Source organism: Trichoderma asperellum, chromosome 4 (genome assembly GCF_020647865.1).
Source record: "Trichoderma asperellum chromosome 4, complete sequence".
Classification (NCBI taxonomy): Eukaryota; Fungi; Ascomycota; class Sordariomycetes; order Hypocreales; family Hypocreaceae; genus Trichoderma; species Trichoderma asperellum.
The window spans coordinates 2,612,444-2,629,388 of NC_089418.1; the positions used below are offsets into that span (position 1 = coordinate 2,612,444).

At 49.8% G+C, this 16,945-nt stretch overlaps 6 protein-coding genes and 1 non-coding gene across 7 annotated transcripts; 4 read left to right on the plus strand and 3 right to left on the minus strand.

The window, feature by feature from the left end:
• Positions 1-813: 813 nt before the first annotated feature.
• TrAFT101_007273 (uncharacterized protein) lies at positions 814-2,949 on the plus strand (the record flags this gene model as incomplete). The annotated part of the gene is made up of 3 exons (XM_024904448.2): positions 814-1,267; positions 1,324-2,315; positions 2,383-2,949. The coding sequence occupies exons 2-3, from the start codon at positions 1,641-1,643 to the stop codon at positions 2,947-2,949; spliced, it is 1,242 nt and encodes a 413-aa protein (XP_024756540.2). The 5' UTR covers positions 814-1,267; positions 1,324-1,640.
• Positions 2,950-3,200: 251 nt separating this feature from the next.
• TrAFT101_007274 (uncharacterized protein) lies at positions 3,201-4,911 on the minus strand. Its single transcript, XM_024908828.2, has 4 exons — positions 4,748-4,911; positions 4,624-4,672; positions 3,764-4,523; positions 3,201-3,661 (listed from the first exon to the last, which is right to left on the minus strand). The coding sequence occupies exons 1-4, from the start codon at positions 4,877-4,879 to the stop codon at positions 3,604-3,606; spliced, it is 999 nt and encodes a 332-aa protein (XP_024756539.2). The 5' UTR covers positions 4,880-4,911; the 3' UTR covers positions 3,201-3,603.
• Positions 4,912-5,588: 677 nt separating this feature from the next.
• Positions 5,589-9,261, plus strand: TrAFT101_007275 (uncharacterized protein). The gene is made up of 2 exons (XM_024910235.2): positions 5,589-7,872; positions 7,948-9,261. The coding sequence occupies exons 1-2, from the start codon at positions 6,019-6,021 to the stop codon at positions 8,752-8,754; spliced, it is 2,661 nt and encodes an 886-aa protein (XP_024756538.2). The 5' UTR covers positions 5,589-6,018; the 3' UTR covers positions 8,755-9,261.
• Positions 9,128-10,135, minus strand: TrAFT101_007276 (mitochondrial 54S ribosomal protein bL21m). The gene has a single exon (XM_024908827.2). The coding sequence runs from the start codon at positions 10,059-10,061 to the stop codon at positions 9,423-9,425; it is 639 nt and encodes a 212-aa protein (XP_024756536.2). The 5' UTR covers positions 10,062-10,135; the 3' UTR covers positions 9,128-9,422.
• A 140-nt stretch (positions 10,136-10,275) lies between these two features.
• On the plus strand, positions 10,276-11,494 carry NSA2 (Ribosome biogenesis protein). The gene is made up of 2 exons (XM_024908826.2): positions 10,276-10,353; positions 10,420-11,494. The coding sequence occupies exons 1-2, from the start codon at positions 10,351-10,353 to the stop codon at positions 11,197-11,199; spliced, it is 783 nt and encodes a 260-aa protein (XP_024756535.1). The 5' UTR covers positions 10,276-10,350; the 3' UTR covers positions 11,200-11,494.
• Positions 11,495-11,847: 353 nt separating this feature from the next.
• RMT1_1 (type I protein arginine N-methyltransferase Rmt1) lies at positions 11,848-13,979 on the plus strand. Its single transcript, XM_066128002.1, has 6 exons — positions 11,848-12,152; positions 12,278-12,291; positions 12,369-12,388; positions 12,564-12,673; positions 12,830-13,161; positions 13,218-13,979. The coding sequence occupies exons 1-6, from the start codon at positions 12,070-12,072 to the stop codon at positions 13,694-13,696; spliced, it is 1,038 nt and encodes a 345-aa protein (XP_065984116.1). The 5' UTR covers positions 11,848-12,069; the 3' UTR covers positions 13,697-13,979.
• A 2,142-nt stretch (positions 13,980-16,121) lies between these two features.
• Positions 16,122-16,194, minus strand: TrAFT101_007279. Its single transcript has one exon. It is a non-coding gene; the product is annotated as a tRNA-Arg (tRNA).
• Between the last annotated feature and the right edge of the window lie 751 nt (positions 16,195-16,945).

Genomic DNA, 16,945 nt, shown 5'->3' on the forward strand with positions numbered 1-16,945 from the left:
GACGCTGTGAGGCTTTTGGCGAAAGAGAAAGGGTGGAAGCAAGCACGATACGAAGTAGCAGCATGTGGCATGTAAGTGCTAGGACCGAACGCAAACAGCCACGGAGAGCGCCATGGCGTAGGGGACAGCACCCAATGCCGCCCCCAGCACAGACAATGGCCGTGTATGTACAATTGACAATTGACATGCACAGAGCTCATCGCACGCCAACCCGTAGCTCGAGTTTAATATACCCGCTATACATGGTTGGAAGGGCACGAGGGCACGAGACTCACCGGCGAGGTCTGAGAGGACGAAGCTGCCCATGTCGACGGCAAGTGGGCCAAAATAACAAGCAGAGAGGGATAAAAGCAGAGGAAATACTAGTCATAAGCTGGAGAAAGAGAGAGATAGAGACAAGAAGCCAAGATTTGCGGCACAGAGAGCTTGCATTGGCGTCTGCTCCAAGGGTCGAGGCTCACCACATGGGCTCGTCCGGGCCGCTGATTCGTCGGCTCGGCGGCGACACCATGGGGAGCACGCGACCATTTTCTCGATGATGCTTGGTCAATTGGCAGAGGCACGTTTTCGTCGACCTTTTCGTGGGAAGCAAAGGCCCCGTGAAAACAGATTTGCCTGGGGGATGGGGTCTGGCGCACATATCTCTCAATGATTTCTGTTTTTGTAGGGGAAGGGCTTATCAGGAGAGACAAAGCCGCTTTAGTGAAATAGTGAAAAGCTGCCATGAGCAAGCGAGTTTCTATCCTCCCTTTTCTTACGCTCACATTCTGCAACCTGTTTCTCTTTCCCTCTATCTTTTTCCCTTCTCCCTCTTGCCTTTTTCTTTATTTCCGCAGATAAATGCTCCTGTCCCCTACTCTCTCTTCTAGGGTGCATAAGTGGTCTCGTGCCGCCCGACTTGTCTTGTGAATCTGCCGTGATACAAGCCAAACTCACCACCAAACCTCAGCCCCTGTGCAAAATAAAACGGGCTTTTCGTTTACACGACATGTTGGATCGGGAAGGGGCACACACGAACCTTTTTTAATTCTCACACGACAACTGTCCCGCTAGAAAACGCCCGCGAGCACAGCAGACGCAGCCAAGCCGCCTGCAACACCACCACCAAAGGCTCTAGCCATAGCTTATCTTGCCAAAAACCACCAACTGCATCTACCCTTGCATCGAGGCACTCAAGTCTCGGTTAAGCTGCCGTTCCTTGTGTCCACACAACGGTGTCCGCGGACTCAGCGCCCTTTTTCTGATCCATCTCAATTCTCCATACTTGGTGGGTAGTGTGCCGCTGTCGTCACCATCTAGGCTTCTACTTACAGCGAGACTTAGTGCGGGAAAAAAGGCCGTCTGGCTGCGCCTCACCAGGTGCCGCGTACCACTCTAGCAAATAGCTTGCCAAAACAGCCCTGCCGTCGGCTTCAGGTCGCGTGTTGGTGGGTGCGAGGAAGCGGCCTGAGACCACACGCCGTGCGATTGCGGATCGCGGAGTGTGGCCGATAGCCTAAGAACTAATCCTAGGTACCGATCGTGCATGCAAGCTTGGCTTTCCGGGCTCGGCATTGTTGGTAGTCTGCATATTACAGGTTTGCTTACAGAACACTGGTCATCGAGCAGTACATCAAGGGTACTTGACCCGAGTGGTGGCCATGCCTCGTCCAACGCTTCCCCCTACGCCTGGCTCCTCGACCGACATCAGGGGCAAGGATGGCATCCAGCAGCTCTCTTCTCTTCAACTAGCCTTTGAGCTGCCCCCTCCTGCCATTCACGATGCCGATGCTTCACGCATTTCACCAATCGACTCTAAGCTCTCGCCCACCTCGACAACCGGTCCTTCAGCCCTAGGGCTGGACACTGCCACATCGCCCAAGACCCTTTATCCTGTGCAAGCGGCTGAAACGGTCAAGTCCCGAAGACGCTCGTCCGCTGCCAATAAAGAGGCCAAGGAGACCACTTTTGCCCTGCCCCCTCCCCCTACGCGCTCCAGGAAGATCATCCAGATGAAGCCCCGAAGTCAGGACTCGAGCGGAAGCTCGACTTCTACCAAAGAAACGGTCAAGGCCGGCGGCAAGTCGGCGGCCAGCGCCAAGACTTCGGCTCCGGGAGCCGAGCCCGGGTCCGGCGCCGGGAGTGCCTCGGCCAAGAGCGAATCAAAGAAGAAACAGCCCAGCGCAACCAGCGCGGCCGGGCGTAAAATCGCGAGGAAGACTGCCCACAGCCTGATTGAGAGACGACGACGGAGCAAGATGAATGAGGAGTTTGCGCTGCTGAAGAGCATGATCCCGGCTTGCACCGGCGAGATGCACAAGCTAGCCATTTTACAGGTTCGTTATCCCATCCTCCCCCAATATGCTCGGTAGTTCGCAAAGTTTCTAACTAGCAAGCTATCAGGCTTCGATTGAGTATGTCCGCTACCTGGAGGACTGCGTCGCCAAGTTAAAGGCCCAGCAAGAACAGAACCAGCAGAACCAGCCAGAGGCTTCACACAGCCCCCTGCCTCCCATTCGAGAATTCCATCCCACTTTCCGGGAAGACCTATCTGCGGATGTCGAAATGACTGATTCAGAGGCTCAATCTCCCATCTTTGCTCCCCAGCGACCTTCAGTCTCTCCTGCGCTCTACGCTCAAGACTCTCGCCATCGCCAGCACTCATACTCGTCGGTTTCCACCGACCAGAGACATTACAGCTACAGCGGGTCAACCACAACATCTCCTGCCTTTGGGCCTCAGACCTTTGTCAACAACAACAACAACAACAACAGCAACAGCCTTGCTTCTTACACGCACAGTAGCACTTCTGCTTCTGGATCAACGTTGACAAGCCCTGCATTGTTGCCGCAGAGCGATCTCGACCAAGAGGCGACTGCGGCGCTGTTGATGCTTAATAGCGACAGACGGGGAACGGCGAATAACAACAACGGACGAGCACTGTCTGTGCGAGATTTGCTAAGCTCATAGTTCTCGTTGTCGTCCCTCTGCTGTAATGGAATGATGCAATGACCTTTTTTCTCTTACTTCTTTGCTCCTCTTCTCTCTCTCTCTCTCTCTCTCTCTCTCTCCTTATAAGATATCAATCTTTATGGTCTTGATAAATTCGATCAGAAGCAGACCCGTGGACCGGGAAAATACAAAAAGACGAAGTCCGTAATGGGTAATGGATTTGTGGAGTTTTTTTTTTTTTTTTTTTTTTTTTTTTTTTGTTTTTTTTGGGAGGCTAGGATCCAGGCGAGCGGTGCGATTCAGAGGGATATCATCATCAGTTATTCAATCTTTGATTTATTGATTTTATTTATACATGGCTCGGTATACGAGAATAACAAATGTGCGACGGGAACAGAAACGCACTGGATTTCGGCTCTGGGAGGGAAGATACCACTGAGGAAAGACGATGGTCTGTGGCGCATGATTGCTATAATACCCGCTGGCTGTTGCAATCTATAGGGTATATTGCTATTTTAATTCTCAAGCAAATTCAACCAAAAGTTATTACAATTCAATGATGATTCTTTGAAATCTAACGCCTCTGAAAATCTTGTGTATGTACTATCCCCTTATGTTTTACCCTATTAGTTTCAAAATTATTGGCCCCCATCTCTTTTTTTGGCATGCCTTTTACGCTTTTAACCTCTCGCTTCCGGCAATATCATCATTTGCATCCTTGACCAGGAAACTATTAGGCAAGTTTTGTTAGCAATATATTTTGTAATTCATGAAAAAAGAGTGCACAAGTCGAGTCACCGTCTCATGCACGGGCTATGTAGCCCAAACTTACTTATACCATAGGACAGTCGGCCCAATCGTCATTAGGTGCCACAAGCTGTGAGCATCGATGCAGCCCAGCCAGGGCGGGAAATCAAACAATTCCATGCTCATGGAGAACATGACCCATGCCACTGCGATGCTGGGCCACATGGCCCACGTGCGGCCCAGCTTGCGGTAGCGGTGGAAACTGAACCAGCTCCAGAGGGCGTTGTGGATGATGCCGACGACGACGTTGGCGGCCATGTTGTAAGTATAGTCCCAGCTGAAGAGTTTTAGGTATCCGATGTGGCAGGCATACAGCACAACGCAGAGCAGCGTCCACACCCGCAGCACCGAGCGCCGGCGCGGCGTCTTGCGGTCGAGCCGGAAGATGCGCACGACGGTGTAGTACGTCCCGTACAGGACGCTGGCGCCGGCGGCGAAGTAGTCGAGCTGCTCGGTGGCAGCAAAGTCACGGGTATGGAAGATGGAGCTGAAGATCCAGGCGGCGAGGCCAAAATAGGAGAAGACCTCGTAGTAGGGGCGGAGGGAGTAGTGGGCTGGGATTTGGTCGCGGATCTTCTTAAGCCCTTGCCAGTGCGCCCAGAAATTGCCGATGGAGAAGAGCACGGAGAAGGGCTCCTGCACGCCGAGGAAGCGGTAGAAGGGCCATTTGCCGTGGAACTGGACGACGTTGAGGCCGGAGGCGACGCGGGAGGCGGTGATGATGTGTTGGCAGGTGTAGTCGCATTCGGCGGGACAGTCCCAGAGGAGGAGGCGGCGGGAGAGGGCTATTGGTCGATTGTTAGCTGGTGATTTGACTTTTCGTTTCGGTTTTTCAATTTTCGTTGTTGGGTGAATATCGAGCTCGACAGTGGGGGGGAGAGTTACGAATTGGGGTTTCAGTTTTGCCAGGGCCGCAGTTTTCGACCTTGCAGACCTGTTATTCAGAGACTGGTTAGTAAAGCCTCTAGGTAATTGCGCAGGAAAATCAATCAAGAGAATGTAGACACACGTCAAGACATCGTTTGAAGTCCTCCAGCTGGTCACCGACAGAAGCAAGGCTGACTCCCGCAAAGAATGCCACGAGCAGCAAGATCATGGAGATGGCGCGAGAGCTTGGTCTCCCGCCTCGTAGAGCCGCCATGACGCCAGCATTGACGGATTGAAACAATATCTAAAAGAAAGAAGAAAGAAATAGTAAAGAAATTATAAAAAGGTTATAGAGAAAAAAAAATGAAAAGGGTGCGCAGAGTGCGCCAAGAAGGAGGGGACGTGGATCAAAAAAAGGCCACGGTATAATTAGTGGAGGTTGAATCCAGCATACGGGGAGATGCTGCTGAGACCTGGAGGTTTGTAGGGAAATTCACATTGAACGCGGCGTTTGGGGCGGCCAATTTGGGTGCGGGTACTCGGAGGCGCTCGGAGCGGGAGAGGATCTCAAAGTATAGGTACGTACACATGGGTATACTATAAAGGCTTATACAGGCAAGTACAAGAATGTGAATCTCCCTCGATTCGGCCTGGAAATTCTCCAGCCAAGATGCAAAAATACGAGACTCTCTGATTGCGTGTTGTTGATATCCGTTAGTGTCTGCTGGCGAGTTTAGTATTCTTCTGCATCAGATGCTAACAGATACTAATACTACCTATAGCAGTCATGGTAGCATGAGCAGCTCATGCTAAGCTGCCATTTAGGCTCGAGAACCAAATGCGGTGGTTCAAGATTGGATAGCGCGTACCGGTACATGTTAGCTCCACGTCACATGCGGTATCGCCACAACCGCACACATAATCTAGACAGACAGGCCAGAATCCCGTCTTGCAGCTTCATCACCACCGCCCAATAAATTCATTTTCATTGTTGCAAAACCGGGCCCTGCATCGCCATGAACCAGTGCCCTTTTAACTTGTCGCACCTAAAAGCCACCCTTGCAGACTAGCGCTGGTGCCATCGCCGGCGCCGTGCCTGGAAGCGCACGTTGCCCACAGCAACCGGGCAGGCTCTGATTGGCCAGCTTTGTTTCGCAAACATCACCCAGGCAAAAATAATCTTTTGGCTCCAGTTAGCTCTCTCCGCTCTCTTCATCCTTGAACATGCACCCCTACGCAACAGAGCCTGTAGTTTCTTGATTGCTTTTGTCCTCCGGACCATGAGGAAGCGGCACGCATAAAGTATTTTTATTTTAATTTGCCAACAGCCCACTGTGAATTGCTCGCCGATTACTTTTTTTTTTTTTTCTTTTTGTATCTCCGCTTGACCGCCAGCACCAATATACCCATAACATGGCGACGGCTGCATCGCCGACCCCAATGGCCGCCGGCCCTGTGCGGAGGGTCTCGCAGCGGCAACAGGCTCTACGCCAGCCTCCTCTACGATCATCTTTGGCTAGGAGCGAGAGCCAGCAGGCTCAAGCGATGCAATCCCGAACCAACGCCAACCAGTACGACGACGACAGCTCTGAAGATGAGATTCCTGTGCCTATGAAGCTGAGCGCTCTCACCAAAGCGCTTCTGAATGATGGCCGGCCTGAGTCTGCCGCCCAGCCTATGGAGAATCCACCTTCACCACCACGGACTCGAAGACGGACCAGCCAATTGAATGCGTCAATATCATCCATGTCTGAGCGTGGGAGACATCGAGCCTCTCTCAGTGGGCAAGCTCCCGAAGGCAAAACATCGAGGACCTCGAGTCCTGCTAGAGAGCATGGCACGAGCCCGGTACAAAGAAAAAGAGTAGTAAGGCTTAGCAACACGCCACAATCCCTGAGCCAGATCCAGCCTTCAAAACGACGGTCCAGCTCCTTCTCTCGATCAACACAGCGACACCAGCAAACTAGTCGGCCAGCGAGTAGGGATAAATCTGCCGAAGAGAAGTCAGAGCCGCCAGCGGACATCAACACACCTGCGAACGGGAATCGCATCGTGAGAATTTCTACAAACTCTTCTGGCAATCGTAGTAAACTGGGTTCAGCCGGGATATCATCAGGTCGATCATTTGATCGCTCTGCTGCTGATAGGTCTGCTATAGAGGTGGATGATTACGAGCACTACGAGATTCCCGAGACTGTCGCACGTAACACGGCGGCACCGACAGCCTATAGTAGTGTCTCACGACATGCCTCAGCGAAAGGACGGCTAGATGATAATGGCAACCCGCAGAGCTCGATGCGTATCAAGCGTGCCGGCAAAATCCCCGGAACGTTTCTGAGCGGCCCCGCACGACGTGGAAGGCGGCGGCAGAGCGATGAGGACGTTGAGGGTGAAGGAGAAATGGACCAGTACAATCCTCACCAGGAGCAAGACCAAGATCAAGACCACCCGATGGATGATGTGCCAGAAGTTCCTTACTACCCGGATGGTATCCGGGATTTCAACTCTGGAAGCCCTGTTAGTGCAAGTGCTTCAGCTAGAGCGCTTCACAGGAGACATTACTCTAGCATGGAATCCCGTCCCGGATCTGGACGACCCTCACCGCGTGGGACTGACCCTGAAGCAGAGCCGCAGCGATATGCACCACTAGAGAGAGAAAGAGAGGAGGCAGAAGAGGAGGAAATACCTTACAAGAAATCAGTGCTGTATCATGATATACCCGCGAATATACCCTCGGCAAGCGAGAAGGAAAACGAAGTCCGCTCCGCTTACAAGCGCCCGAAATCTTCCTTTGACGATGCGATGGACAAGGCTCCAGCACGACCGCTGAGCACCGATCATATCTTCGCTAGGCCAGCTTCGCCAGAACGGAAACCACTGGCGCCAGTCGCAAACAATACTCCCCAACGGCCTGCCCCTCCCCCTCCCCCTAAGATGTCTGTCATGGAGGCGGCTACTTCAACTACTGGTGCAGCAGCAGCAGCATCTACTTCAACCAAACAGCGGAGAAACGTGCTACGAGTAAATGGAAAAACTTACACAAGACTAGACTGCCTCGGCCGTGGCGGCAGCGCCAAGGTGTATCGAGTAACTGCAGAGAACGGGCAAATGTTTGCTCTGAAGCGTGTGGCCTTGGAAAATGCCGATGAAATGACTATCAAGGGGTACAAGGGCGAAATTGATCTCCTCGGGAGACTCGAAGGAGTTGATCGGGTTATCAACCTCTTCGCCTACGAGATGAACATGGAGAAGCAGGTGCTCAGTTTGGTGAGTAATCATTTTCTGTAATTGTTATGCTGTGACACATATCTGGATCCACTAACCCGTTGGCAATGATTGTAGGTTATGGAAATGGGAGAGCGAGACCTGAACGCTCTTTTAGCAAGTCGCCAGAACCCTGAAGCTTCCAGATTCGACCCTGTATTCGTGCGTTTCTACTGGAAAGAGATGCTGGAGTGCCTGCACGCTGTTCATCAATATGACATTGTTCACTCAGACCTGAAGCCTGCCAACTTCGTCCTTGTCAAGGGCAGACTTAAGCTTATCGATTTCGGCATTGCCAATGCTATTCAGACCGACGAGACAGTCAATGTCCATCGCGAAACACAGATAGGCACACCCAACTATATGTCTCCCGAGTCGCTGCTGGACTCCAACAACCCACGAGGCGGTCGTTTCCCTGGTCGCCCTAAGCTCATGAAGCTCGGAAAGCCCAGCGATGTGTGGTCCCTGGGCTGCATTCTCTACCAGATGGTCTACGGTTTACCACCCTTTGGCCATATTGCGAACCAGATGGCGAGATGCCAGGCCATCATTAACTGGGATCATCACATCGAGTTTCCCTCTCGTGGCATGGGCGGCGCACCCGTCCCCCCTTCACTTATCAGGACTCTGAAGCGTTGCCTAAACCGAGACCAACATATGCGCCCAACTTGCGAAGAACTCCTCCACGAGACTGATCCATTCCTATATCCTGCAGAGGTTAGCGACAAAGCTCTTCCCATCGACGAAGAGCTACTAGGAAGAATCATCCAGAGTGTTGTCTCGAGATGCCGAGAACGCATGCCTACAGAGTCAGAGGGTGCAAGCGTCTGGCCACAGGCATACTGGAGCAGTCTAAGAAAGGCCGTGGGGAATAGGCCTCATTAATAGTAATAACCTGGATAAAAGCGCCAATGAAAAGAATACGAACAGCTACGAACAAGGACAACAAAGTCTATGACCTTTTGGTCGTTCTTAATTTGAGAGGGAAAAAACTTATGATAAGGGGAAAGGAAAGGTCTTGGCGAAATTAAAAAGGAACACATTTTCTATTACGACGTTCATGATGGCATCACCAGCTTGGTGTTGAGGAGTTTTACATATAGCTTTTCTTTTTTTCAACTCTTTTGTCTTTCTTTGGTGTACATACACGCTACTTTGAACTAGAGCGGGCTTTTTGTTATGAATTGGACGGGATTGGATGACAGATGGGTTTTCCTGTATAGAGTACTTTGTGATGGAGACGCTGCTTTGCGATATGGTGGGGAATGTCACATATCATGACTGTTTTGGCTTGAAACGTCTAGTACTTGGTCTTAATTGGTGTTTAATTTGTGTTGTAACCTTTTGTTTCCTTCCCTCTTATCTTCACGCCCTCTTGTTATTGTACAGCCAGCAATATCCATATATGCTGAACGCTAGATGATACATATTTGCCTTACAACGTCGTGACATCGTTTATCAAATTTTCCACGTCAGTCTTTTTCCTCTTGCCTTTTTTTTAACCCCATTCTCATTAATTTTTCCTCTTCTGAGACCCATATCAGCAATCTTCATCATGAAGCCTCCTCAAACTCTTCCACATTCTTAATATTCAGCTCTGAGATCCGCAGGATGGTATATCGATGTTTGCTCTTGGCCTGACGCTTTCTCCTCTGCCTCCTCTTCGTCTTGACCTTGATTCTCAGTGGCTCCGACTCTGTACCCAAGACCGTAGCACGGCACTCAAACGCCCTCTCGTCGACGTGGGGTGCACCCTTCATAGTGTAATCTCTGCTACCAATGACACTGGCACGGTTCAAGCGCAGCACATCTCCGGGAACAACGCCGGGCATCTTAAATGGCAAGCGAATCTGGTCGCCCTCTTGGACAAGGTAAGGAAAGCCGTGGATATGGACGGTGATGTAGTGGCCTGGCTGAGCAGCGAGGAGGGGCAGAAGAGTCTTCACGGAGTCGTCAATTGGCTTAGGAGGCTCGGTGGGGTGGCTCTTCTTGAAGGCCAAAGGACGGACTTGGTCCTCGGTAGGATTTGGTGCGTTGTTGACATGCGGCTGCGCAACGGGCTCGACGATTGGCGCAGTGGTGTTGAAGCTTCGAGGCAGTATGTGACGATGGATTGGCTGTGCGAATAGAGGGGCGAGACGAGAGCTCGGGGCCCTGAGCTCCAGCACGGAGCGAAGCAGTGCTCTGCTCATGGTTTGGATTGTGCGCCCTTGATTTGAGCTGCTGGTTGGTGCTATTTTCTTCCCTCTTTGCAGCTTTTATGACCTTCCCTGGTATGGTGTTTTCAATCGCACCATGGACATGAAGCTTTGCGCCCTGCGACTTTCTGCGGCCGGGCCGGATTAGTGTGGCGCCGGGGTCCGATAAAATCTTGGCGCCGACATATTTTTTTCGAGGCTGGGAATTTTCCACCGTACCTGGCTCTCAGTCTCCACTACTGCATAGAAGCAAAGTCCAGGACAGGACAACAACACTGCCAACATGGTATGTTATTGAGAGAAGAAGGAATTGTAGAATGGCAATCAAGACGATGATTCTAACTCCCTGCAGCCTCAGAACGAGTATATGGAGAGATGGCGCAAGCTGCACGGCCGCCGTCTCGACCACGAAGAGCGAACCCGAAAGCGCATTGCCCGTGAAGGCCACAAGGCTTCGCAAGACGCCCAGAACCTCCGCGGTCTGAAGGCCAAGCTGTACCAGAAGAAGCGCCACAATGAGAAGATCCAGATGAAGAAGGCCATCAAGGCCCACGAGGAGCGCAACGTCAAGACCGCGGATGAGAAGGAGCCTACCCAGCCTCTGCCCTCGTACCTGCTCGACCGATCGAACCCTTCCACGGCAAAGGCCCTCAGCAGCGCCATCAAGAACAAGCGTGCGGAGAAGGCCGCCAAGTTTAGCGTGCCGCTGCCCAAGGTGCGAGGTATCAGCGAGGAGGAGATGTTCAAGGTCGTCAAGACGGGCAAGAAGACGCACAAGAGGGCGTGGAAGCGAGTCATTACTAAGCCTACATTTGTTGGACCCGACTTCACCAGACGAAACCCCAAGTACGAGCGCTTTATCCGACCCATGGGTCTGCGTTACAAGAAGGCCAACGTCACACACCCTGAGCTCGGCGTCACGGTCCAGCTGCCCATCATCAGTGTCAAGAAGAACCCGCAGAACCCTCTGTACACTCAGCTAGGTGTTTTGACCAAAGGTACCATTCTCGAGGTCAATGTTAGCGAGTTGGGTCTGGTTACTGCTGGAGGAAAGGTTGTCTGGGGCCGATACGCTCAGGTCACAAACAACCCTGAGAACGAGGGATGCATCAACAGCGTGCTGCTTGTCTAAGTTTTTATGGGATGGGGGGGAGGACAGTTGAATGAGGAGTGGTTTTGGTCATTTTTGTTGAGAGCCACGGCTGTCAAAGGTGCATGTATTGGCGTTTTGGCGTTGGGTACTACCTTGGGAGGTACGGGTGCTTGATGCAGGAGGAAAGAAAAAAGACATAAAAGAAGCAAAGGCTAGATGAGGTCGATTAGGGAGATATAAAGACTTTTGAGGAAACCAAGGTACTCGGATTTGATGCGTAAGGAAATTCAGGTATATAAATAATACAATGAAGATGTTTGTCAATTTACCAGTACCAGTACCGAATGCTAGCCACCATGCATAAAAAGAATACTTGTGTGTTCAACTCTGTTCAATCTTCTATATCCTGTGTCTTTGAATGATATACTATTTGTGTCTTAAAATGATATACTATTGAGCACATGTCAAACTCAGCAATTATCAAAGTCTCTGCTAGCTCTATCGGCACCTCTATCAACGCCTCTATCGCAATTTTTTTTTTTTTTTTTTTTTTTTTTTTTCCCTTTTTTTTGTACCATCAGCCACCGACCGCCAGACTAGCAAACTCGGTCGTCCAAAAGTGGATAGCGGGGACCCTGCCAAAGGCGGTGACAAGGATAATTTAATTTTCTGCCCAACCAAGCCTGCCTTTCTTGTCTCTGTTTGCCGCCGCCGATTCAAGTCTTTCCAGCCGCAGGCCAAAAAGCATAAACCAGACAGAGAAAGAGGCGTCTTGTCTTTTTTTCCCCCTTACAAACGAATTTTTCTCTGCATCTGTTGTGCCGCCTCGAAAGGACAATCATAGATCTCTTTGTTGAATAGACGAGCCTCGTTTCTTTTCTTTTTCTTTTCCCCATTGCTAATTTGAAAATGTCCGGCGAAAACATGGAAGTCGAGCTTGCTGAGCAGAAGCTCAAGACCATGGAGCACAGCGAGCAGCATTACTTTAAGAGGTACGTTTTTTTCTATCAGCTGAGAGTGGTTCCTACAAAAAAAAAAGTTTCGTGGGAGACTTCTGAGGGCGACTATTACGGACGGTTTGAAGACGGCGACGCTGACTTATTATGCTTGCGTCTAGTTACGATCATCATGGTACGAATAACGAGAAAAAAATGAATCTTTGTATGAGAACACGTTATCTAACCTTGACTCTTGTTTGCAATTCGCAGGCATCCACGAGGAAATGCTGGTGAGCACATCTCCCCCTCCTCTTTCATGCATTTGCTGCCCCTCCTTCAGCCTCGTGCCGCGAAATTAGATGCGGCGGCGCTATTGTTGGTTGCATCTGGCTGCGCAGGACTTTGAGGAAAATGAAAAGAGGAAAAAAAAGAAGTGCATAAACTGACGTTTTGGCGAAACTACAGAAAGATGAGGTGCGCACGAGGTCGTACATGAACGCCATTGTCCAGAACAAGCACATTTTTAAGGACAAGGTTGTTCTCGACGTTGGATGCGGTACCGCGATCCTTTCTATGTATGTGCTTCCGAATATTCTCCTCTCGCGATTACCCTCCGTCGTCGAGTTTTTTTTTTTCTTTGCGACATCTAGTCGAAACGAATAGACAGACAAGGAGAAAAGAGCAAAAGGAAAAAAAAAAAATACATAATATTTACATGGTCTCTTTCATAGGTTTGCCGCCAAGGCTGGCGCTAAGCATGTCATCGGTGTGGACATGTCCACCATCATCTTCAAGGCCCGAGAGATCGTCAAGACCAACGGCTTGTCAGACAAGATCACTCTGATCCAGGGCAAGATGGAGGAGATCGAGCTGCCCTTCCCTCAAGTCGACATCATCATCTCCGAGTGGATGGGCTACTTCCTCCTGTACGAAAGCATGCTGGACACTGTCCTTTACGCCCGTGACAAGTACCTTGTCAAGGATGGTCTCATCTTCCCCGACAAGGCCACCATCTTCTTTGCCGGTATTGAGGATGGCGACTACAAGGAGGAGAAGATTGGATGTAAGTTGTTGCCTGCTCTATATTTTATTTTTTACTAGACTGACAGCTTTCAAAAGTCTGGGATAACGTGTACGGCTTTGACTACACTCCCCTGAAGGAGACCGCTCTTTCAGAACCCTTGGTCGATACTGTCGATCTCAAGGCGGTCGTTACCGATCCCGTCCCTGTCCTGACTCTCGATCTCTACACCTGCACCACCGCCGACCTCGCCTTCAGCACTCCCTTCACTCTGACTGCCAAGCGAGATGACTTCGTCCACGCTCTCGTTTCTTGGTTCGACATCGACTTCACCGCCTGCCACAAGCCCATCCGCTTCTCTACCGGCCCTCACACCAAGTACACTCACTGGAAACAGACCGTTTTCTACATCAAGGACGTCCTCACCACACAAGATGGAGAGGAGATCCACTGCAAACTTGACGTTAAGCCCAACAACAAGAACCGCCGTGACTTGGATATTGAGATCGAGTACAACTTCCAGACTACGGATGCAAACAGAGTTGCCTCTGGTCACAGCGAGTACAAGATGTGCTAAGCGTATGTTTCTCTGTTTTTGACTGGAGTATTTTGAGGATTAGAAATTGGAAGAACGGATACCGGAGGGGTGGGGGTGACCGGAGGCTCGCGGAGACGACAGCGAATAACGGAGTATGAAAGAATGATGAGACTCGGCTTTTTTGGTGGCGTACATAGGTGGTTTTTTTCATGTGTGCAGATGGGTTTAAAAGTAGGCAGATAGACCAACGCAGCGAATGCTACGTCTCGGAAAGAAAGAAGTATCAAAAAGGAACTTTCGATCTGCGCAGTTATAGCCGTGATGCCTTTCAGTTTACATTTACCTTTTCCTGTGGCTACACTTGATTATACTGCAGACTCATAGCCAACGCGTTCAGGCATGCAGAGATTGGCCTCGTCTAGGGGCAGTGGCCTCACAGAAAATAGCGATAGACTGTCTAGAACATACCCCACACAGATATTCGAAGCAGTAATATATCCTCACAATGATGCAAACCTCTTTGCGAATTCCTGCGCCTGACGGGAACTATTACGAGCGTAACTGTCGCAGTCATAAGTCTAAATAGAGCGGCTGTGGGGCAAGATGGAAATAAACAGACAATGAAGTAGTTCAAAATATATCATGGTAACAGTGTTGCCAGTATTGTACAATCCGCTTCTTCTTTGATCCATGTTGCCTGCACTTTGTTCATAATCGCTTGTTGCTAACAATACCCTGGCTGTAATCTGAACATGATACCGTTCCTTTGAGAAGTTAATCTCCTCAAAGCTTCAACGACGAACTTATTGTAGCAAGCATTGTATTTATTCGTCATTTAAATATTTTAAATATAGCTGAGTGGCTGCAAGCTGCGAAGCCGTAAAAAAAGTTAGCAAACGCAATGATTCACCAAAGATTGCGTATATTTAGAAATACGTATACGAACTTCAAGAGCCTACAAACACGCCTCAAAGAGCCACATTCAAGAAGATAGCTAAGGAATAGCTAGAATAAATCTCCATGTTTTTTTAATTGTTAGCAGTCAGGCATGGGAGACAGATCGGGCTGGCCGCTTACAGAGCCATCTGACCCAGCCACAGAGATTTTTAATCGTTTATTCAAGCCCGATGAAGACGACATGAGATGGATTCAGGGTCACATCGACAAACATTTAAAAGCCTGCCGACGATATTTAAGAGCAAATCCGCCTAGGACGATAGAAGCGTTAGACGAAGCTAATGAAGCAAGTATGCTCGCAGTGGCAGAAGGAATGGTGAATATCGAACCCAAGATCAAATTTTACAAGGCCGAGTGCTACAGGAGACTACGCAGGTGGAAGGACGCTTATAGAATGTACGAAGAATGCGTCGTCGACGCAAAGGATGTATACTGGCTTGAGGCGATGCGAAGATTTTGTAAAACACAAATGTTGAAACCACGCAAAGATCCATGGCTTAGACGGATAGAATGTTCTGAGAATTTGCAGGAGGAGTATAAACACGATGGGATAGACGAGATGACTCCGTTTAGGCAAGGTTGGTGAAGATTGGAAACTACAAGATGTGCGTTTAGTAAAGTTGAGACATTCTCCTTTCTCGGGAGGTTCGTAAGAGGCTGAAGAGTTAAAAATAGTTCCGGAGTTGGCCGGTCACCAGCCCAGTGAGCAATGACATTTTGGGGGGTCATATTCGAAGAGTGGATATAGGTATACAATTGGAAAATACTATACACGTATTGGAAAATAAAATCCTTCCCATGATTATATAAACAATTCGCCAATCATCATGCACGGCACAAATGGCATCAGAGGACTCTTCACTGTATTTATAGGGTAGCTGAATAATATGTGCATATGCGAGTGAGCAGCTGCACTCCACCAGGCGGGAAAAAAAAATATTAAATAAATAACACCTTCCGCATGCAACAAGGGAAATAAATAAATTGATGCTAATCGAGCATGTTTATCTTTCATTGCCTCATGCCCACTCGCCTTGCATTCTGCGTGGTTACATACAATACCTACATGCAGAAGGAGAGAGGGGGATAGATCCTTGTGCATTGAACCATGTGTTCGGAGCACAGTAAAAAAAAAGACAAACAAACGGCCAGTTAAGTCTTCACAGCTGCGTGTCAATATTTCGTCTGTACTACGTAGTATTGATGGACAGGTAGGTAAGAAAAAGGGCATTTATTCGGGTTTTGGAATGGATAACTCGACGGAAAATTATTTCCCCTGTATACAAAACGAAATTAAAATATGGGCAAAACAGGAAAGACAGGAAGGTGTTCGTTCAGCTTATTAAGATGTTGAAAGAATGAAACACACCCACCACGCCTGTTCAGCCCAGAAAAGCAGCTGAATCGCCTCACGAAACAAAAAAAAAGAAACCCAGCAGGAAAATGACCCATTTCCTAAACAGGAGTTGCTGCGGAAATAGTACATAGTGGGCTAAAAAAGAAGAGAAGCCCCCTGCCGGACTCGAACCGGCAATCTCAAGATTAGAAGTCTTGCGCCTTAGCCATTAGGCCAAGGGGGCTTGTGCTGAAGTTGACGACATGGCCGTCGGTATTCGCATCATGAAGCCCGTTGATGGGAATCAAGGAGGGTGGCAGTGAGGCCGCCTGGCATCAATCGCCAAGACGAGCGCATATAATGATGTCCGAGATGCGTTGGATAGGGACCTTATGCTGGAACCACCAAGATTACTACCTGCATAGTACCTACTACCTACTCAGTACCTAATATCCCCGTCTGGTACTGCTGTTCCGGAGCAATGCAACCCTTTGGCTCGATGCATTGCCTGGATGCAGTAAGCGCAGTTGATAACGCCCAAGTGCCTGTTCAGGACAAAGGCAAGCGAGCATCGTCTGTCATTGGTAGGACTACCTTGCACTTGCAATTTTGACTCTTAGTGGGGAGAACTGAACTGTGTTATACTACCTGGTAAGTAGGTATTTCGTCACGCATGGAGCTCGAGGCTCTGACTGCTTGATATATGTAAGCCCAGTCAGAGTCAGCAACCGGCCCCATTCCACGTACCGAGGCTATGCCCCCGTCTCCCCATGGATTCATTCCAGTTTCGTAGTAATTCTCCGTGTATACGTGTATTGCCGCCGTACTCGTACTTATTCTTAGTGGTGGGCTGGCAGCTCTGGTGGTGCTGCTGCAAAAAACCACCTGCACTTACGCCGCACAGCCCCCCGGACCTCGAACCTCTTCCTGCCCACCCATTTCTCGACAGGCCCGAATTCAATGCAACCCACTGCGGTGGGCGAGGCCCTGATTGG